This window comes from Chrysemys picta, chromosome 17 (assembly GCF_011386835.1).
Source record: "Chrysemys picta bellii isolate R12L10 chromosome 17, ASM1138683v2, whole genome shotgun sequence".
Taxonomy (NCBI): domain Eukaryota; kingdom Metazoa; phylum Chordata; order Testudines; family Emydidae; genus Chrysemys; species Chrysemys picta.
The window spans coordinates 22,485,848-22,506,592 of NC_088807.1; the positions used below are offsets into that span (position 1 = coordinate 22,485,848).

General features: G+C 57.4%; 1 protein-coding gene across 2 annotated transcripts; it reads right to left on the reverse strand.

The window, feature by feature from the left end:
• Positions 1–5,022: 5,022 nt before the first annotated feature.
• Positions 5,023–14,922, reverse strand: LOC101933416 (immunoglobulin superfamily member 1-like). 2 transcript variants are annotated; one of them, XM_065571023.1, is made up of 8 exons: positions 14,765–14,922; positions 14,451–14,486; positions 13,342–13,632; positions 12,206–12,490; positions 10,851–11,141; positions 9,298–9,588; positions 8,138–8,410; positions 5,023–5,566 (listed from the first exon to the last, which is right to left on the reverse strand). In XM_065571023.1, the coding sequence occupies exons 1-8, from the start codon at positions 14,793–14,795 to the stop codon at positions 5,562–5,564; spliced, it is 1,503 nt and encodes a 500-aa protein (XP_065427095.1). In that variant the 5' UTR covers positions 14,796–14,922; the 3' UTR covers positions 5,023–5,561. The 2 variants fall into 2 exon arrangements, with proteins under 2 accessions (XP_065427095.1, XP_065427096.1); XM_065571024.1 differs by lacking the exon at positions 13,342–13,632 and having other exon boundaries at positions 14,765–14,920.
• Between the last annotated feature and the right edge of the window lie 5,823 nt (positions 14,923–20,745).

The following is a 20,745-nucleotide window of genomic DNA, read 5'->3' on the forward strand; positions in this document are numbered from 1 at the left end:
GGGGTGCCAGAGGACAGGTGGATCACCGTCCTCCATAGGGCACTCCAAGGCTGTGAGAGCTAATTCCCGAAGATGACCAGCAGGAGACACCTCAGGGGTGAGTCCACACTCTACAAGAACACTTCAATCTCTCTGGTCACTCAATAACAGACCTAAACGTGGCAATTCTTCAACAACAAAACTTCAAAAACAGACTCCAACGTGAAGCTGCAGAACTGGAATTAATTTGCAAATTGCACAACTTCAGATTAGGCCTGAATAAAGACTGGGAGTGGTTGGGTCATTGCAAAACCTAAACCTAATTTCCCCAATACTGATTTCTCCCTACTGTTACTCACACCTTCTTGTCAACTCTCTGTAATGGGCCACACTCTTACCACTTCAAAAGTTATTTTTCCTCAGTTAGTATCCTGCTGTTAATTGATTTGTGTCATTAGACTGACCTCACTCTTGATAAAGCAACCCCCATCCTTTCATGTATTTATATCTGCTCCTGTATTTTCCACTCCAGAAATCCAATGAAGTGGGCTCTAGCCCAGGAAAGCTGATGCCCAAATAAATTTGTTAGTCTCTAAGGTGCCACAAGGACTCCTTGGTTGTTTCTGCCCAAGTGCTGCAGTTCTGCCTTTTTCCCACCAGAGGCTGCTGTGGCGCCACAGCAGCCAGCAGCATGAACACAACCCGCTGTTCTGGCGCCACAGCGGCCCCTGCTGGGCAACAGTCAGAACTGCAGCACTTCTGAGGTAGAATATATTTTCTGTGGGAAAAAAATTCTCTGCCTGCCCCGTGCTGCAGATATCCCCCAGGAGCAGAAATTCATCACAGCACCTGCCGCAGAGCCAGGTTAGGGCAGAGTGGGGCACCCAGGGCTGCTGGGGGGTCACAGACTGAGGCTCAGGAGCTAGTGGGGTAACAGCGTTGAGTCTGGGGATGGGGGAGGAGGCTGCAGGGACACATGGGGACGGCGGTTGCAGAGCAGGGGCTGATGTGCCTGACTGAATGGGAGAGGCTTGAGGTCAGCCAGAGTCTGCATCGGGGAGGCTCCCCAGCTCCCTAACCCCCCCCCCAAAAAAAACCCTGCCCACGCCCAACCCCTTCCAGGTTCACTCCCAGGCTCCTTCCCTGTCCCTCAGCTCCTCCATTACCCCTGACTCTCCCAAGCCTTTGCACTGCTTCTAGGGTGACCAGATGACAGGAAGAAATTATCGGGACACATGCGGGGGGTTGCCGGCGGAGCAAAAAAAAAAAACACTCATTGCAGCTTGAGCCATCCTCTTCCACTGTCTTCCTTGGCTGTTCTGATGTGACCAGATGTCCTCTTTTTATAGGGACAGTGCCAATATTGTCTTATATACACACCTAAAACCCTCCACCCCCTGTCCCAGCTTCTCACCCTTGCTATGTGGTCACCCTAGTTCTGTGTTCCAGCTCAAATCATGACAGCTAGTCCTCCATGCCATCTCTGTCCCTTCTCAATGGGACTTTCTCCCTGCCAGCTCTGTGCCTGGCAGCATTTCGACAACACAGCTCAGCCACCAGGGTCCCTTTCTACTGGCTCCCCACTTGCTTGGGCCCTTCATTTCTGGTGTCGGTTGCACCGGGACACACACACAGACATACATACACACTGTTACTCCCTGGGGAATTCTGCGCATCTGCGGACATGCAGAATTCATCTGTCCCATGTTATTTTGTTTTTTCCCTGCATATAATCTATTCTGCCCATTTCATACATTTTTCTCTATGCAGAAGAATAAATGGACACAAATCTGACATCAGGAATCATAACATTCAAAAACCAGTCGGAGAACACTTCAACCTCCCTAGTCACTTAATAACAGACCTAAAAGTGGCAATTCTTCAACAACAAAAACTTTAAAAACAGACTCCAAAGTGAAGCTGCAGAACTGGAATTAATCTGCAAACTGGACACCATCAGATTAGGCCTGAATAAAGACTGGGAGTGGTTGGGTCATTAGAAAACCTAAGCCTAATTTCCCCAATACTAATTTCTCCTACTGTTACTCAACTTTCTTGTCAACTGTCTGTAATGGGCCACTCTCTTACCACTTCAAAAATTATTTTTCCACCCTTGTTATCCTGCTGTTAATTGATTTGTCTCATTAGACTGACCTCACACTCGGTAAACCAACCCCCATCCTTTCATATATTTATACCGGCTCCTGCATTTTCCACTCCAGGCATCCCATGAAGTGGGTTCTAGCCCAGGAAAGCTGATGCCCAAATAAATTTGTTAGTCTCTAAGGTGCCACAAGGACTCCTCGGTTGTTTCTGCCCAAGTGCTGCAGTTCTGCCTTTTTCCCACCAGAGGCCGGTGTGGCACCACAGCAGCCAACAGAAGGAACACAGGCCGCTGTTCTGGTGCCACAGCGGCCCCCTGCTGGGCCATAGGCAGAACTGCAACACTTCTGGGGCAGAATGTATTTTCTATGGGGAAAAAAATTCTCTGCCTGCCCCGTGCTGCAGAATTCCCCCAGGAGCAGAAGTTCATCACAGCACCTGCCGCAGAGCCTGGTTAGGGCAGAGTGGGGCACCCAGGGCTGCTGGGGGGTCACAGACTGCGGCTCAGGAGCTAGTGGGGTGACAGCATTGAGTCTGGGGTGGGGGGAGGAGGCTGCAGAGACCCATGGGGATGGGGGTTGCGGAGCAGGGGCTGATGTGCCTGACTGAATGGGAGAGGCTTGAGGTCAGTGAGGGTCTGCATGGGGGAGGCTTCCCAGATCCCTAACAACCACCCCGCCCCCAAAAAACAACCTTCTCCCGCCCATACCCAACCCCTTCCAGGGTCACTCCCAGGCTCCTTCCCTCTCCCTCAGCTCCTCCATTAACCTTGACTCCCCCAAGCCTTTGCACTGCTTCTAGGGTGACCAGATGACAGGAAGAAAATATCGGAATACATGGGGGGGGGGGGGTTGCCGGCAGAGCAAAAAAAAAAATTCATTGCAGCTTCAGCCATCCTCTTCCACTGTCCTTCTTGGCTGTTCTGATGTGACCAGATGTCCTCTTTTTATAGGGACAGTGTCAATATTCAGAGTTTGTCTTATATACACGCCTAAAACCCTCCACCCCCTGTCCCAGCTTCTCACCCTTGATATGTGGTCACTCTAGTTCTGAGCTCCAGCTCAAATCAAGACAGCAAGTCCTCCATGCCATCTCTGTCCTTTCTCAATGGGACTTTCTCCCTGCCAGCTCTGTGCCTGGCGCCATTTTGACGACACCGCTCAGCCACCGGGTCCCTTTCCACTGGCTCCCCACTTGCTGGGGCCCTTCATTTCTGGGGCCGGTTGCTACCTCACTGGCTGCTGGTGTCTCTCTCCAGGGGCTGGGCAGCTCCCTCCAAACTCTACTGGCCCTTTCCACTGGGAGTGCTCTGGGCTGTGGGGAGCTGCTGCCTGCTGTCCCATCTGTTTTCTTTCTCACCCTACTTCAGCTGCCCAGGAATCCTTGGGGTCCTCCCCACCTCAACTCCAAATCTCCAGCAGCTGCTCCTTATCCCAGCTGGGAACCCCCCAGTAACTTCGTCCCCACTCCCCAGCAAGGTGTCCCCTCTGCTAGGCCCAGGGCTCAGGGCATAGCCTGACTCTGAGCGGCAAAATCCTCTGAGTGTCCGTCTGGGGGTGGGGCTGGGAGCAGGGACACTGAGCTGCGCCCTCACCTGCTACTACCAGCTCCACAGTGTAGCTGGGCTCTGACCAGATGGGCAAGTCTAATTTGGTGCTATATTGGCAGCTGTAGCTCCCTGCGTCAGTTCAGTGGCATTTTTTTGTCTGTCTGTCACACGATAATTTTTGAAGACAACGTTAAACTGATTCCAAAATTTCTCAGCATCGGTGGGAAGAACCTTGTTAGTTTTGGTGACAATTGGAAAACAGCAGCACCAGAAAAGCCTGATTTTCTGCACCACGCCCATTAAATTGGTGCTGTAGGCAGAGGCGCTTTGTGACATCAGAGTTAACTCAGCCAGTCAGTGCTAACTCTCTCCAGGAGATTTGCATAATTCAATCCCATTGGTTAAAATGAGTCAACCTGCGGGTTTCAATGGGGAGATGACCCAGGCAGGTGGCAGGGTGAGGATTTAAGATCAGGGTTAGTGGAGTGAGTGAGTGATGGGCGGGTGCTGAGTTATGGTCGATGTCATAACGCTACTTCTCAGGCTCCTCTGCCTGTAGCGCCACATGGGCCCCGACTGCCGAGGGCAATTGTTACTGGTTCAGGGATGGAAACTGGGCCTACAGAAACAAACAAGTGTCCGACCCTCTAATTAGTCTCTTTTAAGATCGAGTAAATAATTTTAAATGAATTATTGATATGATGAATTTTGCTGCCTTCTCTCCTATAACCGAATATGAGCAGTTTAGGATTCTCTTGAATGTGGAAGTTCTTTAAAATCAGGGTGAATAAAAATGATTTTTTTCAAAAACAAAAAGCCACAAAAGGAATTTAAAAACAAATTCAATTGATTTATTTTCATGTTTGTTTGTTTGTTTAAAAACAAAACTATTGGGGATTAAATTTGAATTTGAAATTATGTTGCTGTAGTTTAGTCTGTGTTTGCTGCCCAGTTTTAATGGACGTCAAACCAGTGAATTCGTGGAAGTCGTTGGCCGAGCACCTGGAACCAGAGTTTGTTGAAAGGGTAAAACCAGCTTTTGACAGCGGTCGCCTCTTCTGCAGGCACAGAAAGAATCTTTTCTTCAGTTCAGTGTATTCAGCTCGTTCAGTTCAATGACACGTTCATTCAAATTTCCGATACTGACGGGGAGTTGAGAAAGCAGGAAAGCTTCTTTTCCTCTTCCAATCTATGAATAAATACTACATGTGGGGGGATCAGATCTACTAGTTCTAATATCTGAGAGATACGATGGGCAAGTCTAATTTGGTGCTATATCGGCAGCTGTAGCTCCCTGCATCACTTCAATGATACGATGACCAGAAACAATCAGTCGATGTCACTAATTGCAGATACCTCCTTACATCAGTTAGGTTCAAATGAAAAATACGTTTTGATCCACTTTTTTTTTATTATGTATTCAGCACATTTAGGGTAGTTTTATTTAATTAATAAACATATTGAAAATGCTGTTTCTGTGCATTTTTGAGTGCATTTGAATTTCCATCCAAACAGAGCTTGGACAAATCAGAAGTAAAAAAATCATCATAATCTAGGAAATAAATGTATCATTTGCCATTTTCCAACATATTCAAAATGTAAAAATTAGACTGAAGAAATGTAAATGACTCCATATAACTGCTTCAATCAACGTGGATAGATATAGTTTGCCATCAGATTTAGTGTAAAGACTATATTTAGTTGCAAATCAACATTTTTAATGGTTATCAACTAATGAGAATCAACCTATCATTAGGAAAATAAGTAAAAAGTACAACATTAAAACCTCCTCGCCCCCCTGGTGTAACCACTGGACACCACTTCCCATCCCAAGCCGGGGAGAGAACCCAGGAGTCCTGAATCCTAGGGCAGGTAGATTGGGGTGGGAAGCAGAGCTGGGGTCTCATCTGCTCTGTCTCGGGGCTGGTCCTTACCCTGCAAAGACATGAAGCAGATTTGTCCATGAGTCGACCCTGATCCCCATGTATCAGCCCTGCCCCTCTGCCCTATAGGGCAGCTGGGACGGGGCGGGGCCAGGACAGAATCCCTGCCCCCCACGCTCTGCCAGGGGGAGCCCCGCCCCCTCCAGCTGCTGAGCCTGGATACCCTAGAGACAGGTTCCCGCCCCTGGCAGCCCAGTGGCTCCCACAGAGCCCCCTGCCCCACCCCCTGCAGCCCAGCGCCCCTTAGTGCTGCCCAGGGGCTTTGGGACCAGATCTCACTGCCAGGGGAGTGCGCCCCCTGCTGGGACTCTGCCCCAGCACCTGGGTTTCCTTCCCTGTCTCCCATCCAAGCTATGACCCCTTTACAGCCCGGCTTAGCGGCGGCCTTAACCCATCCCTCGCTGAGCGGGGCACTCACTTCCTCGGGTTTTCCTGTAACAGAGGAAGGCCAAGAGACAGTCCCTGCCCCAGCCAGGTGCCATTCACACCTGGAGTCATTGCAGAGCAGGTCTGGGCGCAGTTGTCCCTATTTTAGAGGAGGAACATCCCTAGTTCTTGTGATCCTCATATGTCCACGTGTGGCCCCTGCCTCATTCACTGCATCCAGCCCCCTGAGCACAGAGCGACTCACGGGCTGGTCTCTGGTGCCCGGCACCACCCAACACCACAGGCCGGGAGCCGCACACAAGAAGGGAGTCAGCCTCCCATTCTACATAGTGGGAAACTGAGGCACAGACACAGTCACTTTCCTCAGTGAGCTCCCAGGGAAGGTACTGTCTCTTCACTCTGTGTTTATGCAGCGCCTGGCACAACAGGGCCCTGATTATGGTGGGGGCCCTACATGCTCCCCCAACACAAGGGCTCCAGCACTATTGAGGCCAGCATTTGCAGAGGTCTCCGCTAACTGTGGGCATCTCGGCTTGTGGGCGCTCGGCCTGAGAACCCTGAAGATTGAGGCCCCCCCACAATGAAGGACAGTTTTGAAACCCGCGACGAGATCCCATCAGACAGAGTCTGTGGCTGCACCAGGAACTGGGCCAGATCTCCTGGGTCCCAGCCCAGCACCATATCCACCAAGCCACCGCTTCTCCTGCAGCCCCTGCCTCATTCAGCCCGGGCCGGGGCACTGCCTGGGGCGGGCGCTAGAGAGCAGAGGGGATGGGATCACGGGATTAAATAGCGACTCACAGTTCATACAAACTGGGGACAGCGTGAAAGTAGTTTCCAGGGCTGCTGCTCCCCCCTGGCTGGGGAACCCCCCAGTGACTCCATCCCCACTCCCCAGCTGGGCGTCCCCTCTGCAGGATCAGTGCTCAGGGCAGAGTCTGGCTCTGAGTGTCCCATTGGCACTGAGCCCCCGTGAGGGTCTGGCTGGGGGTGGGGCTGGGAACAGGGATGCCTAGGGTTACCATATTTCAACAATCAAAAAAGAGGACGGGAGGAGCCCCGCCCTAGCCCCGCCACTGTCCTGCCCTAGCCCCGCCCCTGCCCCTTCCACTCCCTCCCACTTCCTGCCCCCTCAGAACCCCCAACCCTCCCCCCCACGCCTTGTCCCCTGACTGCCCCCTCCTGGGACCCCTGCCCCTAACTGCCCCCCAGGACTCCACCCCCTACCTAAGCCTCCCTGCTCCTTGTCCCCTGACTGCCCCCTCCTGAGACCTTCCCCACATCCTAACTGGCCCCCTAGGACTCTAACCCCTATCTGTCCCCTGACTGCCCCAACCCTGATCCACACCCCCACCCCCAGACAGACCCCTGGGACTCCCACGCCCCATCCAACCACTCCCCACCCCTGACAGCCCCCCCCAAAACTCCCGACCCATCTAAACCCCTCTGCTCCCTGTCCCCTGACTGCTCCGATCCCTCTCCCCACTCCTGCCCCCTGACAGCCCCCCCCCCGAGAACTCCCAAACACCACTCCCCGCTCCTTGTCCCCTGACTGCCCCCTCCTGGGACCCCTGCTCCTAACTGCCCTCCAGAACCTCACCCCCTACCTAAGCCTCCCTGTGCCTTGTCCCCTAACTGCCCCCTCCTGAGACCCCCCCACCTGTACTCTGCCCAAAACCTTACACCCCCAACCCCCAGACAGCCCCCCCCCGAACTCCTGACCCATCCAACCCTCCCCCCTGCTCCGTGTCTCTTGACTACCCCCCCCCCGAACCTCTCTGCCGCTTCTCTGACTCCCGGCCCCCTTACTGTGCTGCAGAGCAGCGCGCTCGGCAGCAGGGGAGGGGAGCAGGCTCGGAGCTCCAGACTGCCGGAGGCCGAGGCGATGGCAATCTGTGAATGCAGGGTGGGGGGAGGGAGGGAGAGGAGGGGAGTGGTCTCAAGTTGCAGGAGAGAGGAGGGGGGAAGTGGAGGAGGGGTTTGGCTGCCGGAGCCCCGTGCGAGTGGCACCATCTGGCCGGCTGCCCTGTAAGCCCCGCACGCTCTGCATGGGGGCGGGGGAGTCCGGACATTGACAAATTCCCCCCGGACGCTATTTTTAACTGAAAAAAGCCGGACATGTCCGGGGGAATCCGGACGAATGGTAACCCTAGGGATGCCGAGACGGGCCCCTCACCTCTCACCAGCAGCTCCACGGAGTCGCTCCACGTGACGAATGGCTCCGACCTGCTGTGATGGGAGCAGCTATAGTTCCCGCTCTGCTCCCGGCGCACGTTGTTGATGGGAAACTCAAACACCGACTTCTCCGTATCCACATGTGCAACATGGCGTCCCCCTTTATTCAGCACGATCCGCACGCCCAGGCCCTGCCCCCGACACCGAATGGACACATATCCTCCCAGGGAGACCTCCCCGCTGGGGCTGATGACGGGCTTGGGCAGAGTGGGCTCTGGGAGCAGAAGGAGACAGGCCGTGAGACACAGACCCCGGGCGGGGAGGGGCCAACACGGCTACCCAGCCACCGGCCCCCACCCAGCACAGCTCCCCATTGAGTGCTCAGTGTCCAGGAGAGTGAGGAGGGGCCGGCTGAGCAGCCCCTAGGCCCCAAAAGCTCTGTGTGTCCCCCGAGATGGGGAGTATCCCCCTGGGAAAGGCCCCCTGCTCCGCAGCTTCCCCTGGAGCCAGGGATCCCCCCTCCCTCAGACTGAAATCTCCAGCGGCTGCTGCTCCCCCCAGTGACTCCATCCCCCATGGGAGGTGGGTGGACCCCCCTTTCCAGGAGGCTAGCCCTGCAACTGCCCCCCCCCCGCCGCACAAGGCCCCGGTTCTAGTGGCAGGAGCCCTGAGTGCCCCTCACTACCCCCCTCCCCATGCCAGAAAACCCCCGGACCAGCCGGAACCCCGAGACAGCCCCCCACCCCTGCCGCCAAAGGACCCCCGGAACAGCCCCAGTCCCTGGTCAGCCACAGTCAGCCAACCAACCTGGGCCCCAGTCATGTGATGCCAGGCAGCCCAGCGGAGCCAGCCGGCCTGGGTGACCCCAGGCCTGTGCTAGGCCAGAGCAGCCCCCAGCCCCAGGCCCCGGCGAGCCCCAGGCCCCGGCCAGCTGGCCAACCACAGCCCAGCGTCCCTCAGCAGTGGCTCCAGCCAGGGAAGGCAGAGCTTTCCCTGGCCTATTGTACCTGCCACCCACGTCATCCCCGGCCGGGCGACCCCTCTGCTGGGCCCAGGGCTTAGGGCAGAGCCTGGCTCTGAGCATCCAGCAGCATGAAGCCCCCCACGAGGGACTGGCTGGGTGTGGGGCTGGGAGCGGGGACACTGAGCCGGGCCCCTCACCTGCTACCACCAGCTGCACGGGGTCGCTGGGCTGCGAGGAGATGAAGGGATATGATTGGTTCCGGTAGCTGCAGCTGTAGCTCCCTCCGTGCTGCCGGCCCACGGTGGGGATGTGGAACTCGGCCCCGTCCCCAGCAGGGTCCATCTGTCGCTGCGGGTTCAGGTCTCCAGCCTTGTGCAGGAAGAAGGTTACATCCCGGTGCTGCCCCTGACACCGGATGGTGACGTCTGCCCCTGGGCCGGTGACCCCAGTGGGGCTCAGAGAGATGGAGGGTCTGGGTAAGCTGGGATCTGCGCACAGGAGACAGGCTGAGAGAGCCAGACCCGGGCACCCACCCAGCCCCGGCCTCCACAGCTAGCCCCAGCCTCCCCCAGCCACAGGCAGATCCAGGGCCCCCCGGGAGATTCACTCCCAGATCCTAGAGTTCCCTCCACCCAGAATTATGGCCCTACGAGCTGGGCTTCCAGCCCCACAGACACCGAGCCCCAGCTCCCTAGTGCTTGGGATCTTCATATGCCCATGTGTGGCCCCTGCCCCATTCACTGCATCCAGTCCCCCGAGCACAGAGCGACTCACGGGCTGGTCTCTGGTGCCCAGCACCGCCAAGCACCAGGCCCCGAGCCACACACAAGAAGGGAGTCAGCCTCCCATCTACATAGTGGGAAACTGAGGCACAGACATATCCACATTCCTCAGTGAGCTCCCAGGGGAAGGGACTGTGTCTTCATCTGTGTTTATGCAGCGCCTGGCACAAAGGGGCCCTGATCATGGCGGGGGCCCTACATGCACCCGCAACACAAGGGATCCAGCACTATTGAGGCCAGCATTTGCAGAGGTCTCCACTAACTGTGGGGATCTCAGCTTGTGGGCGCTCGGCCTGAGAACCCTGAAGACTGAGGGCCCCTCCCCCCTCAATGAAGGAGACTTTTGAAAACCGCAACGTGCTCCCATCACACAGAGTCTGTGGCTGCACCAGGAACTGGGTCAGATCTCGTGGGTCCCAGCCCAGCACTGTGTCCACCAAGCCACCGCTTCTCCTGCAGCCCCTGCCTCATTCAGCCCTGGCCGGGACACTGCCTGGGCCGGGGCCTGGAGAACAGAGGGGAGGGAATCACGGGATTAAATAGCGACTCACGGTTCATACAAACTGGGGACAGCGTTAAAGTCGCCTCCAGGGCTGCTGCTCCCCCCTGGCTGGGGAACCCCCCTGTGAATCCGTCCCCGTTCCCCAGCCGGGCGTCCCCTCTGCGGGGTCAGGGCTCAGGACACAGCCTGGCTCTGAGCGTCCCATTGCCACCGAGCCCCCATGAGGGTCTTGCTGGGTGTGGGGCTGGGAACGGGGACGCTGAGCCGGGCCCCTCACCTCTCACCACCAGCTCCATGGGGTCACTTTGGTACAACACAGCGAATGGCTCTGATCTGGTGTGATAGGAGCAGCTGTATCTCCCACTGGGCAGAGCCTGGCTCTGAGCATCCTAGCAGCATAGAGCCCCACGCGAGGGTCTGGCTGGGTGTGGGGCTGGGAGCGGGGACGTCGAGCTGGGCCCCTCACCTGCTACCACCAGCTGCACGGGGTCGCTGGGCTCTGAGGAGACGAAGGGCTCTGATCGGGGCCGGTAGCTGCAGCTGTAGCTCCCTCTGTGCTGCTGGCCCACAGTGGGGATGAGGAACTTGGCCCCGTCTCCAGCAGGGTCCATGTGTTGCTGCGGGTTCAGGTCTCCAGGCTTGTGCAGGAAGAACCTCACATCCCGGCGCTGCCCCTGACACCGAATGGTGACGTCTGCCCCTGGGGTGGTGACCCCAGTGAGGCTCAGAGAGATGGAGGGTCTGGGTAAGCTGGGATCTGCGCACAGGAGACAGGCTGTGAGAGCCAGACCCAGGCACCCACCCAGCCCCGGCCTCCCTGGCCAGCCAGAGCCCTGGGCAGATCCTGGGGCCCCTGGGCAGAGATTCTCTCCCAGATCCCAGAGTTCCCCCCACCCAGAATCCCAGCCCTGCGAGCTGGGCTCCCAGCCCCACAGACATGGAGCCGCGGCTCCCTAGTTCTTGGGATCTTCATATGCCCATGTGTGGCCCCTGCCTCATTCACTGCATCCAGCCCCGCGAGCACAGAGCGACTCACGGGCTGGTCTCTGGTGCCCGGCACCGCCCAGCACCAGGCCCCGAGCCGCACACAAGAAGGGAGTCAGCCTCCCATTCTACATAGTGGGAAACTGAGGCACAGACATAGTCACTTTCCTCAGTGAGCTCCCAGGGGAAGGGACTGTCTCTTCACTCTGTGTTTATGCAGCACCTGGCACAACAAGGCCCTCCTCATGGCGGGGGCCTTACATGCACCCGCAACACAAGGGATCCAGCGCTATTGAGGCCAGTGTTTGCAGAGGTCTCCACTAACTGTGGGCATCTCGGTTTGTGGGCGCTCGGCCTGAGAACCCTGAAGATTGAGGCACCCGCACAATGAAGGACACTTTTGAAAACCGCGACGTGCTCCCACCGCACAGAGTCTGTGGCCGAGCCAGGAGCTGGGCCAGATCTCCTGGGTCCCAGCCCAGCGCCGTGTCCACCAAGCCACTGCTTCTCTTGCAGCCCCTGCCTCGTTCAGCCCGGGCCAGGGCACTGCCTGGGGCGGGCGCTGGAGAATAGAGGGGATGGGATCACGGGATTAAATAGCGACTCACGGTTCATACAAACAGGGGACAGCGTTAAAGTCACCTCCAGGGCTGCTGCTCCCCCCTGGCTGGGGAACCCCCCAAGTGACTCCATCCCCGCTCCCCAGCCGGGCGTCCTCTCTGCGGGGTCAGGGCTCAGGGCAGAGCCTGGCTCTGAGCGTCCCATTGGCACCGAGCCCCCGTGAGGGTCTGGCTGGGGGTGGGGCTGGGAACGGGGACGCCGAGCCGGGCCCCTCACCTCTCAGCACCAGCTCCACGGGGTCGCTGGGGTACGACACGGCGTGTGGCTCCGATCTGCTGTGATAGGAGCAGCTGTAGCTCCCCCCGTCCTCCCGGCTCACGTTGCTGATGGGAAACACAGCCTCATTGTCGTCCGAATCCACAGATGGGAAATGACGTCGCTCTTTATTCACCACGAACCGCACGCCCTGGCGCTGCCCCCGACACCAGACGCTCACGGCTCCCCCCAGGGAGACCCCCCGGCTGGGGCTCAGGGAGATGTTGGGTTTGGGGTAGCTGGGCTCTGCAGTGGGAAGCAAACAGGCCGTGAGACGTAGACTCCAGGTGGGGGAGGGACCGACACGACGGCCCAGCCACCTTCCCCTCCCCAGCACAGCTCCCGACTGAGTGCTGGGTTTCCAGGGGAGTGGGGAGGGGCCGGAGCCAGCTGAGCAGCCCCTGGGCCCCGAGCCCTCTGTGCATCCCCCAAGATGGGGAGAATCCCCCTGGGAAAGGTCCCCTGCTCCACAGCTCCCCCGGGGACAGGGATCCCCCCTCCCTGAATCTCCAGTGGCTGCTGCTCCCCCCAGTGACTCCATCCCCCATGGGCGGTGGGTGGACCCCCCTTTCCAGGAGGCTAGCCCTGCAACTCCACCCTGACACACAAGGCCCCACTTCCCATGGCAGGAGCCCTGAGTGCCTCTCGCCACACCCTCCCCTGGCCGGAGAAACCCCGGCTGGCCAGAACCCCAAGCCAGCCCCCCACCCCCACCTCCAGAGGACCCCCGGCACAGCCCCAGGCCCAGGTCAGCCCAGCCAGCCAACCGACTCCAGTTCCAGCCGTGCGATGCTGAGCAGCTCCAGCTGCACTGGCCGGCCCGGGTGACCCCAGCCCTGTGCTAGGCCAGGCCAACCCCAGCCCCCAGTCCCAGCCCCCGGCCTTCCTCTGCCCCAAATCTCCAGTGGCTGCTTCTCCCCCCTGGCTGGGGAACCCCCAGTGACTCTGTCCCCACTCCCCGGCTGGGCGTCCCCTCTGCTGGGCCCAGGGATCAGGGCAGAGCCTGGCTCTGAGTGTCCCATCATGCAGAGACCCCCTGTGGGTCTGGCTGGGTGTGAGGCTGGGAGCCGGGACACTGAGCCGGGCCCCTCCCTCACCTCCTACAATGATCTCGACGGAGTCGCTGGGATGCGATGTGCGACTCTGATCCGTTATGGAGCGATAGTCGCAGGTGTAGCTCCCTCCATCTTCCCGGCTGACACTGGGGATGGGAAATTCAGCCACGGTCCCATCAGGCACCGTCTGCCTCTGCGGGTTCGGTTGTCCAGCTTTACGCAGGAAGAACTCCATGTCCCGGTACAAACCCTCACAGCGGATGGTGACGCTTCCCCCGAGCGCCACCACGCTGCTGGGGCTCACCGAGACGGTGGGTTTGGGAAATTCTCGCCCTGTTTTGAACAAGAGACAGGAGTTAAACAGGGAGACACAGCCCCCACCTCCCCCCGCCCCAATTCAGTCCATCCGTCATTCGGCCTCTCTAGGAGTCTGTCCCCTACCAGGGCTGACACTGCGGCCCATGGGGTTTGGGGGCAGGGGGTTCACCCAGACATAGCTCAGGACCCGGCTGCAGGAGAGATCCCCTGCCCCCCCCGGCCCAGCCTGAGGCCAGCCAGGGAGCCTAACCAGTGCCCCCCTGCAGCTCTGCCCCCCACCCCAGGGTTGGAAATAGAGTCTGTGACTGGCAGGAGTCTCACAAGACCCACCATTCCCCAGGTCATGGGATCGGGGGGTGGGGCTGTGAGTGCAGGGGAGGGAGGTGTTGGGGTGGATCTCGGGGCAGGGGAGGATCTGGGGGTTCTGCCTGCGGCTGCACTGACCGTGAACGTTTCGGTTCCCCAAGGGGATCTAGAGCCCATGGATGGGCCCTGTTAACGTTTGTATGAGCTGAAATAAATCCATGTGTTGCCCCCACCCCCGACCCCGATCCTCACAGCCTGGGGGCGGGGGGGTGGGGGCAGGACATTAAACTAGAGGATGGTTCCCATCTGCTTCGTCAGACCCCACGAGCCAGATTCAGCTCCTAGTTATTCCCCAGTGGGGCCGGGACGGGGAAGGTTCACAGAAGAACGGGGCCGGGTCTGAGCTCATGGGGGGAGTTTGGGTTGAGTTTGGGGGAAGGTTCAGGGCTCAGTTCCTCTTTTCTCCATCCCACTTATCCCCTCCCCCGTCCTTGATGTTATTGTCCTCCCCACAAACTGATACTCACCTCCCCACACCCCACTGTGCCCGGCCAGCCAGCAGCCTGGAGAGGAGATGGCTCGTTAGTGACCAGATCCCAGAGCAACTGGATCCTACAGCCTGGTCTCAACCCCCACTTCCCCCCATGGGCACACGCCCTGGTCTCAGATCCCACCCCCCATGGGCACACGCCCTGGTCTCAGATCCCCCCATGGGCACACGCCCTGGTCTCAGATCCCACCCCCCATGGGCACACGCCCTGGTCTCAGATCCCCCCATGGGCACACGCCCTGGTCTCAGATCCCCCCATGGGCACACGCCCTGGCTTTATTCGATACTCACTGAGGAAGAGGAAAGTGAGAGCAGATGCCATGATGGGGGCAGCCAGGGGCCCCTCAGCGCTGCCACCAACACCCCGAAGCCCAACTCAACCAAGCCCCAAATGAGGAACTCAGCTGGTGGCTCCAGCTACAGGAAGTGGATGATGTGTCATCTCTTCCTGCGTTCATCATATGTTGTCTCTAATCTGCAGGCGAAATCTAGAACAGCCAAAGTAAGCAGAAGTCCCTCCAAAACCCAGGAAACCCTAGGCCCCTCAGCCTGGCCAAGCATCCTGCAGCTCCCAGCTTCCCTATGTCTCTGTGGGGACTCGGGAGAGGTCGCTGTGATGCAGCTGGCAGTGGGGAGTATTGACCTGGGAATGTTGCAGGGGAGTTTTACTGGGACTGTGTGTGGGATGGGAGACTTTCCTTGAGGGAAGATACCTGAGCATGTAACGTGAGAGCCCAAGATGGGGGGTTGGGGCCAGGTGACACCTTCTGCCCGGGAAACAGGACAAAGGCTGGAGGAGGAACCAGGGGGAGGGGGCAGGGCCGGCGCTTCCATTTAGGTGACCTAGGCGCTTGCCTAGGGCACCAGGATTTGGGGGGGCGGCAATTCGGCGGCGAGGGGTCCTTCCGCACTCCGGGTCTTTGGTGGCAATTCTGCGGTGGGTCCTTCACTCGCTCTGGGACCCGCCTCCAAAGTGCCCCGAAGACCGGGAGCGCGGAAAGGCCCCCCCCACCGCAGAATTGCCGACGACGACCGGGCGCGCGGAAGGACCCCCACCTAGGGCGCCAAAACCCCTGGCGCCGCTCCTGGAAGGGGGTGTGAAACAGCTGGAGGGGGCTTCAGTTTGGAGCTGGCTGAGGAAATGGAGGGAGCCCCATGATTGATCCCAGCAATTACAGACCAGTAAGTCTAATGTCAGTACCGGGCAAATTAGTTGAAACAATAGTAAAGAATAAAATTGTCAGACACTTAGAAGAACATAAATTGTTGGGCAAAAGTCATCATGGTTTCTGTAAAGGGAAATCGTGTCTTACTAATCTATTAGAGTTCTTTGAAGGGGTCAACAAACACGTGGACAAGGGGGATCCAGTGGACATAGTGTACTTAGATTTCCAGAAAGCCTTTGACAAGGTCCCTCACCAAAGGCTCTTAGTTAATTTAAGCTGTCATGAGATAAAAGGGAAGGTCCTTTCATGGATTGAGAACTCGTTAAAAGATAGTGAACAAAGGATAGGAATAAATGGTAAATTCTCCGAATGGAGAGGGGTAACTAGTGGTGTTCCCCGAGGGTCAGTCCTAGGACCAATCCTATTCAACTTATTCATAAATGATCTGGAGAAAGGGGTAAACAGTGAGGCAGCAAAGTCTGCAGATGATATTAAACTGCTCAAGATAGTTAAGACCAAAGCAGACTGTGAAGAATTTCAAAAAGATCTCACAAAACTAAGTGATTGGGCAACAAAATGGCAAATGAAATTTCATGTGGATAAATGTAAAGTAATGCACCTTGGAAAAAATAACCCCAACTATACATACAATATGATGGGGGCTAATTTAGCTACAATGAATCAGGAAAAAGATCTTGGAGTCATCGTGGATAGTTCTCTGAAGATGTCCACGCAGTGTGCAGCGGCAGTCAAAAAGGCAAACAGGATGTTAGGAATCATTAAAAAGGGGATAAAGAATAAGACGGAGAGTATCTTATTGCCCTTATATAAATCCATGGTATGCCCACATCTTGAATACTGCGTACAGATGTGGTCTCCTCATCTCAAAAAAATATACTTGCATTAGAAAAGATTTAGAGAAAGGCAACTAAAATGATTAGGAGTTTGGAACAGGTCCCATATGAGGAGAGATTAAAGAGCCTAGGACTTTTCAACTTGGAAAAGAGGAGACTAAGGGGGGATATGATAGAGGTATATAAAATCATGTGTGGTGTGGAGAAAGTAAATAAGGAAAAGTTATTTACTTGTTCCCATAATACAAGAACTAGAGGCAACCAAATGAAATTAATGGGCAGCAGGTTTAAAACAAATGAAAGGAAGTTCTTCACACAGCGCGCAGTCAACTTGTGGAACTCCTTGCCTGAGGAGGTTGTGAAGGCCAAGGCTATAACAGGGTTTAAAAGAGAACTGGATAAATTCATGGAGGTTAAGTCCATTAATAGCTATTAGCCAGGATGGGTAAGGAATGGTGTCCCTAGCCTCTGTTTGTCAGAGGGTGGAGATGGATGGCAGGAGAGAGATCACTTGATCATTACCTGTTAGGTTCACTCCCTCTGGGGCACCTGGCATTGGCCACTGTGGGTAGACAGGATACTGGGCTAGATGGACCTTTGGTCTGACCCGGGGTCTAAGCTCCCTGCCCCCCAGAAGGACTTGACTGAGGGGTCCAAGCTCTGTTTGGGACTGTGTTCCTATCGTCCAATAAACCTTCCGTTTTACTGGCTGGCTGAGAGTCACGGTGAATCGCAGGAAGTGGGGGGTACAGGGCCCTGACTCCTCCACACTCTGTGACAGTCACTCTCAGTGCACTCTGCAGCATTGGGGAAGGTGCATCGGGCTGGGAGCCAGGAGACCACAGGGTCTTGTTTTCAATCTTCCACTGACCACTACAGTAGAACCTCAGAGTTACGAACTGACCAATCAACCACACCCCTCATTTGGAACTGGAAGTGAGCGATCAGATGGCAGCAGAGTTAACTTTAAAAAAAAAGCAAATACAGAACAGTTCTGTGTTAAACATAAACTGCTAAAAACATAAGGGGGAAGTTTAAAAAGAAAGATTTGACAAGGGAAGGAAACTGTTTCTGTGCTTGTTACATTTAAATTAAGATGGTTAAAAGCAGCATTTTTCTTCGGCCTAGTAAAGTTTCAAAGCTGTGCTAAGTCCATGTTCAGTTGTAAACTTTTGAAAGACCAGCAATAACCTTTTGTTCAGCCTAGTGAATATTTCAGTTATGAACAACCTCCAATCCCGAGGTGTTTGTAACTCTCAGGTTCTCCTGTATTTCCATGCAGATTGACACACACACACACACACACACACACACACACACACACACCCTTGGTTTCATTCTGAGTTCAAAACTGGCTGGTGACCCATGTTGGTAAAATTAATACGTTATCATGCAATTAAAGGGGGCAGAGTTAAGGAAAACTTAACTGTGGCATTTCCTGGTGCTGGAGGGTTTGACTCTGCAGCCTTCCCTCTCAGCCAGCCAAGCTGCCGTGGCACCGTGTGAGGAACGGGCGCGATGGGGGATGCCTGGGTTTGCTGCCCCTTGAGCCATAACTGAGCGGTGATGGCGGCTTTACACTGTAACGCGTGGTTCTAAGGGGCTTTTCTCAGTGTGTGAATTAAATCCACCAGGTTCAAAAGAAAATTGGAGAAAGAGAAATTCCATCCCAGGCCCCCAATGGGTCACCAGCTGGGCAAGACCCAGGGACCTTCTAATGCCCCCGCAGAGACCCTGCCCCCAAGCTGTGGGAGACACTGTCAGTGGTTACGTGACACACACTTGTTTATATAGACATCCCATCTCCCCTCAAATCCCCGTCCTCTCTGCCCCTCTCCTGTCTCCCCTCAAACCCCCACATCCTGCACCAACCCCAGCCCATGTCCCCCTCGTCCCTGTCCCCCCTCCAACCCTCACTGCCCTCTCCCATCTCCCATCCAACACCTACCCCGTTTCTGTCTCCCCTCGAATTCCTGTCCCCACTCCCTCCCTGATCTCAGCTCATCTCCCCTCTAATCCCTTCCCCCCCGACCCTCAGCCTGTCCCCCCAAACTCCCGTGCCCGGCTGCTCTTTGCAGAGGGTCTCACAGGCCCAGAGGGCTCAGGGGGGTTGGAAACTCTCTCCCTTGCCAGCGTTACACAGGCCGGGGGCCGGGGGTCATTTCAAACCGAGCCCCTGGTTCTACCCGGCTCCTGGGCAAACCCCCAGCAGCAGCCGTTCAAAGGCAAAGCTTTTAGGTTAAACCCACGGACGAGGAATCAAACCCGGCCTGTCTATTGAAACAGGGGCTGAGCGACCGCGGCCAATAGCCGGAATCAGACCGGCTCCAAGTCTCGCTCCTTCGGGAGTCACCGGAGCAGAGCCGCTTGTTTCCAGAACAGCCGGGCTTTGGGGGGAGGAACCGGTTCATTTCACTCTCCGGACGGACGGGCAGGGCGGCCGCTGACTCCGCTCTTAGTGTAAGTGGGGGAATGGTCCCGCTATTGTGGGGAATTTTCCTGGCTTATACACGCCCCGGTGGGATTGGCTAGTGAAAGGATCTGAGTCCTCGCTCCCACTCCCTTTACCCAGAGGCCTGCCTCACCTCGAGGGCTCCCCTTCCTTTGGGTTACCATATTTTGTGCCTCCAAATGGAGGACACTCCCCGGGGCCCTGGCCCCGCCCCCAGCCCCGCCCACGCCCCCGCCCCAACTCCGCCCCCTCCCAAAGTCTCCGCCCCCTCCCCTGCTTCCCGCGAACATTTAATTCGCTGGAAGCCTGAAGCAGGTAAGGGGGGCGGGGGGAGGAGGCGCGGCCCAGGCTGGCCCCCCGGCGGCTCCAGCCTGGGTTGGCTCGGGCCCTGGGGTGCCGGCCCCGACCGACCACCCCCCGCGGGCCCGGCGCACCCCCCGGCTCCCCGCCCCGCGGGCCCGGCTCCCCGCCCCGCGGGCCCGGCGCACCGACCCCGGCCCGGCTCACGGCCCCGCGGGCCCGGCGGACCGACCCCGACCCCGGCTCCCGGCCCCGCTGGCCCGGCGCACCGACCCCGACCCCGGCTCCCGGCCCCGCTGGCCCGGCGCACCGACCCCGACCCCGGCTCCCGGCCCCGCGGGCCCGGCGCACCGACCCCGACCCCGACCCCGGCTCCCGGCCCCACGGGCCCGGCGCCCCGACCCCGGCTCCCGGCCCCCCGACCCCGGCCCGGCTGCCGGCCCCGCGGGCCCGGCGCCCCGACCCCGGCCCCGGCTGCCGGCCCCGCGGGCCCGGCGCACCGACCCCGGCCCCGGCTGCCGGCCCCGCGGGCCCGGCGCACCGACCCCGGCCCCGGCTGCCGGCCCCGCGGGCCCGGACCGGCACCGCGCTCCCGGCCCGGCACCATGCCCCCGACCCCGGACAAAGAGGCCCCGGCCGAGCCTCCCGATTTTCCCGGACATGCCCGGCTTTGGGGGATTTCCCCCCGGACGGGGATTTGAGCCCCCAAAAGCCGGACATGTCCGGGAAAATCCGGACGTATGGTAACCCTACCCTTCCTCCCTCCCATGCGGCAGAGTCCTTGTAACCCCGGCAAGGCTGGGCCCCGGATCCCTGGGGGCTCCACCCCCAGTCTTGTTGTGGTCACTTAGGACAGGGGGACACCATAAACAGCCACCTCTGCAAGGGAAACGAAGTTCACAGTCTCTTCCTCACATGTCCCAGGCCTCCTGCCCAGGCCCTGGCCGTGCCAGGGTGATACCACAGTGTGACAATCTGTATCTCAAAGCAGCACCGTAGAGCCCCCGTATTCACCACTACCATAGAATTATGATGAGTTGGGTACAAAGTTGCCTCGTGAGGCATCATTTTAAATGTCTTGATCTCTTGAACATTCATGTCCTGTTGCATTGTATGTGCTGTTGCGAATTATACCTATAGGTCACGCGCAGTTCGAGTCTAGGCTGAGGCACATGAACAAAATCTACAACTGCAGAGTATTCAAAGATAACAGGTTTATTATGCTCGAGCGTGGTGCCCCCTTGCTAATCAGGAAGGGACCCGGAATGCAGGTTATACAAAGATTATATACCTTTTAGCAAAGCATGCTGTCCTCGTTGTGACGAAGTATGGGGTTTTCTTGTTTTCTGTGGAGTTTCAATGGTTTGCATGTGGAGGGGGTGGGACTCAGTTTCCCTGGGTGTTACTGGTTTAACGAGGTGAGGGGAGAGGGAGTGTGTTTTGCAGAGGACCGGAGAGGGAACTTGGGACCCCAGCCGATGGCCAGGAGGATGGATACCC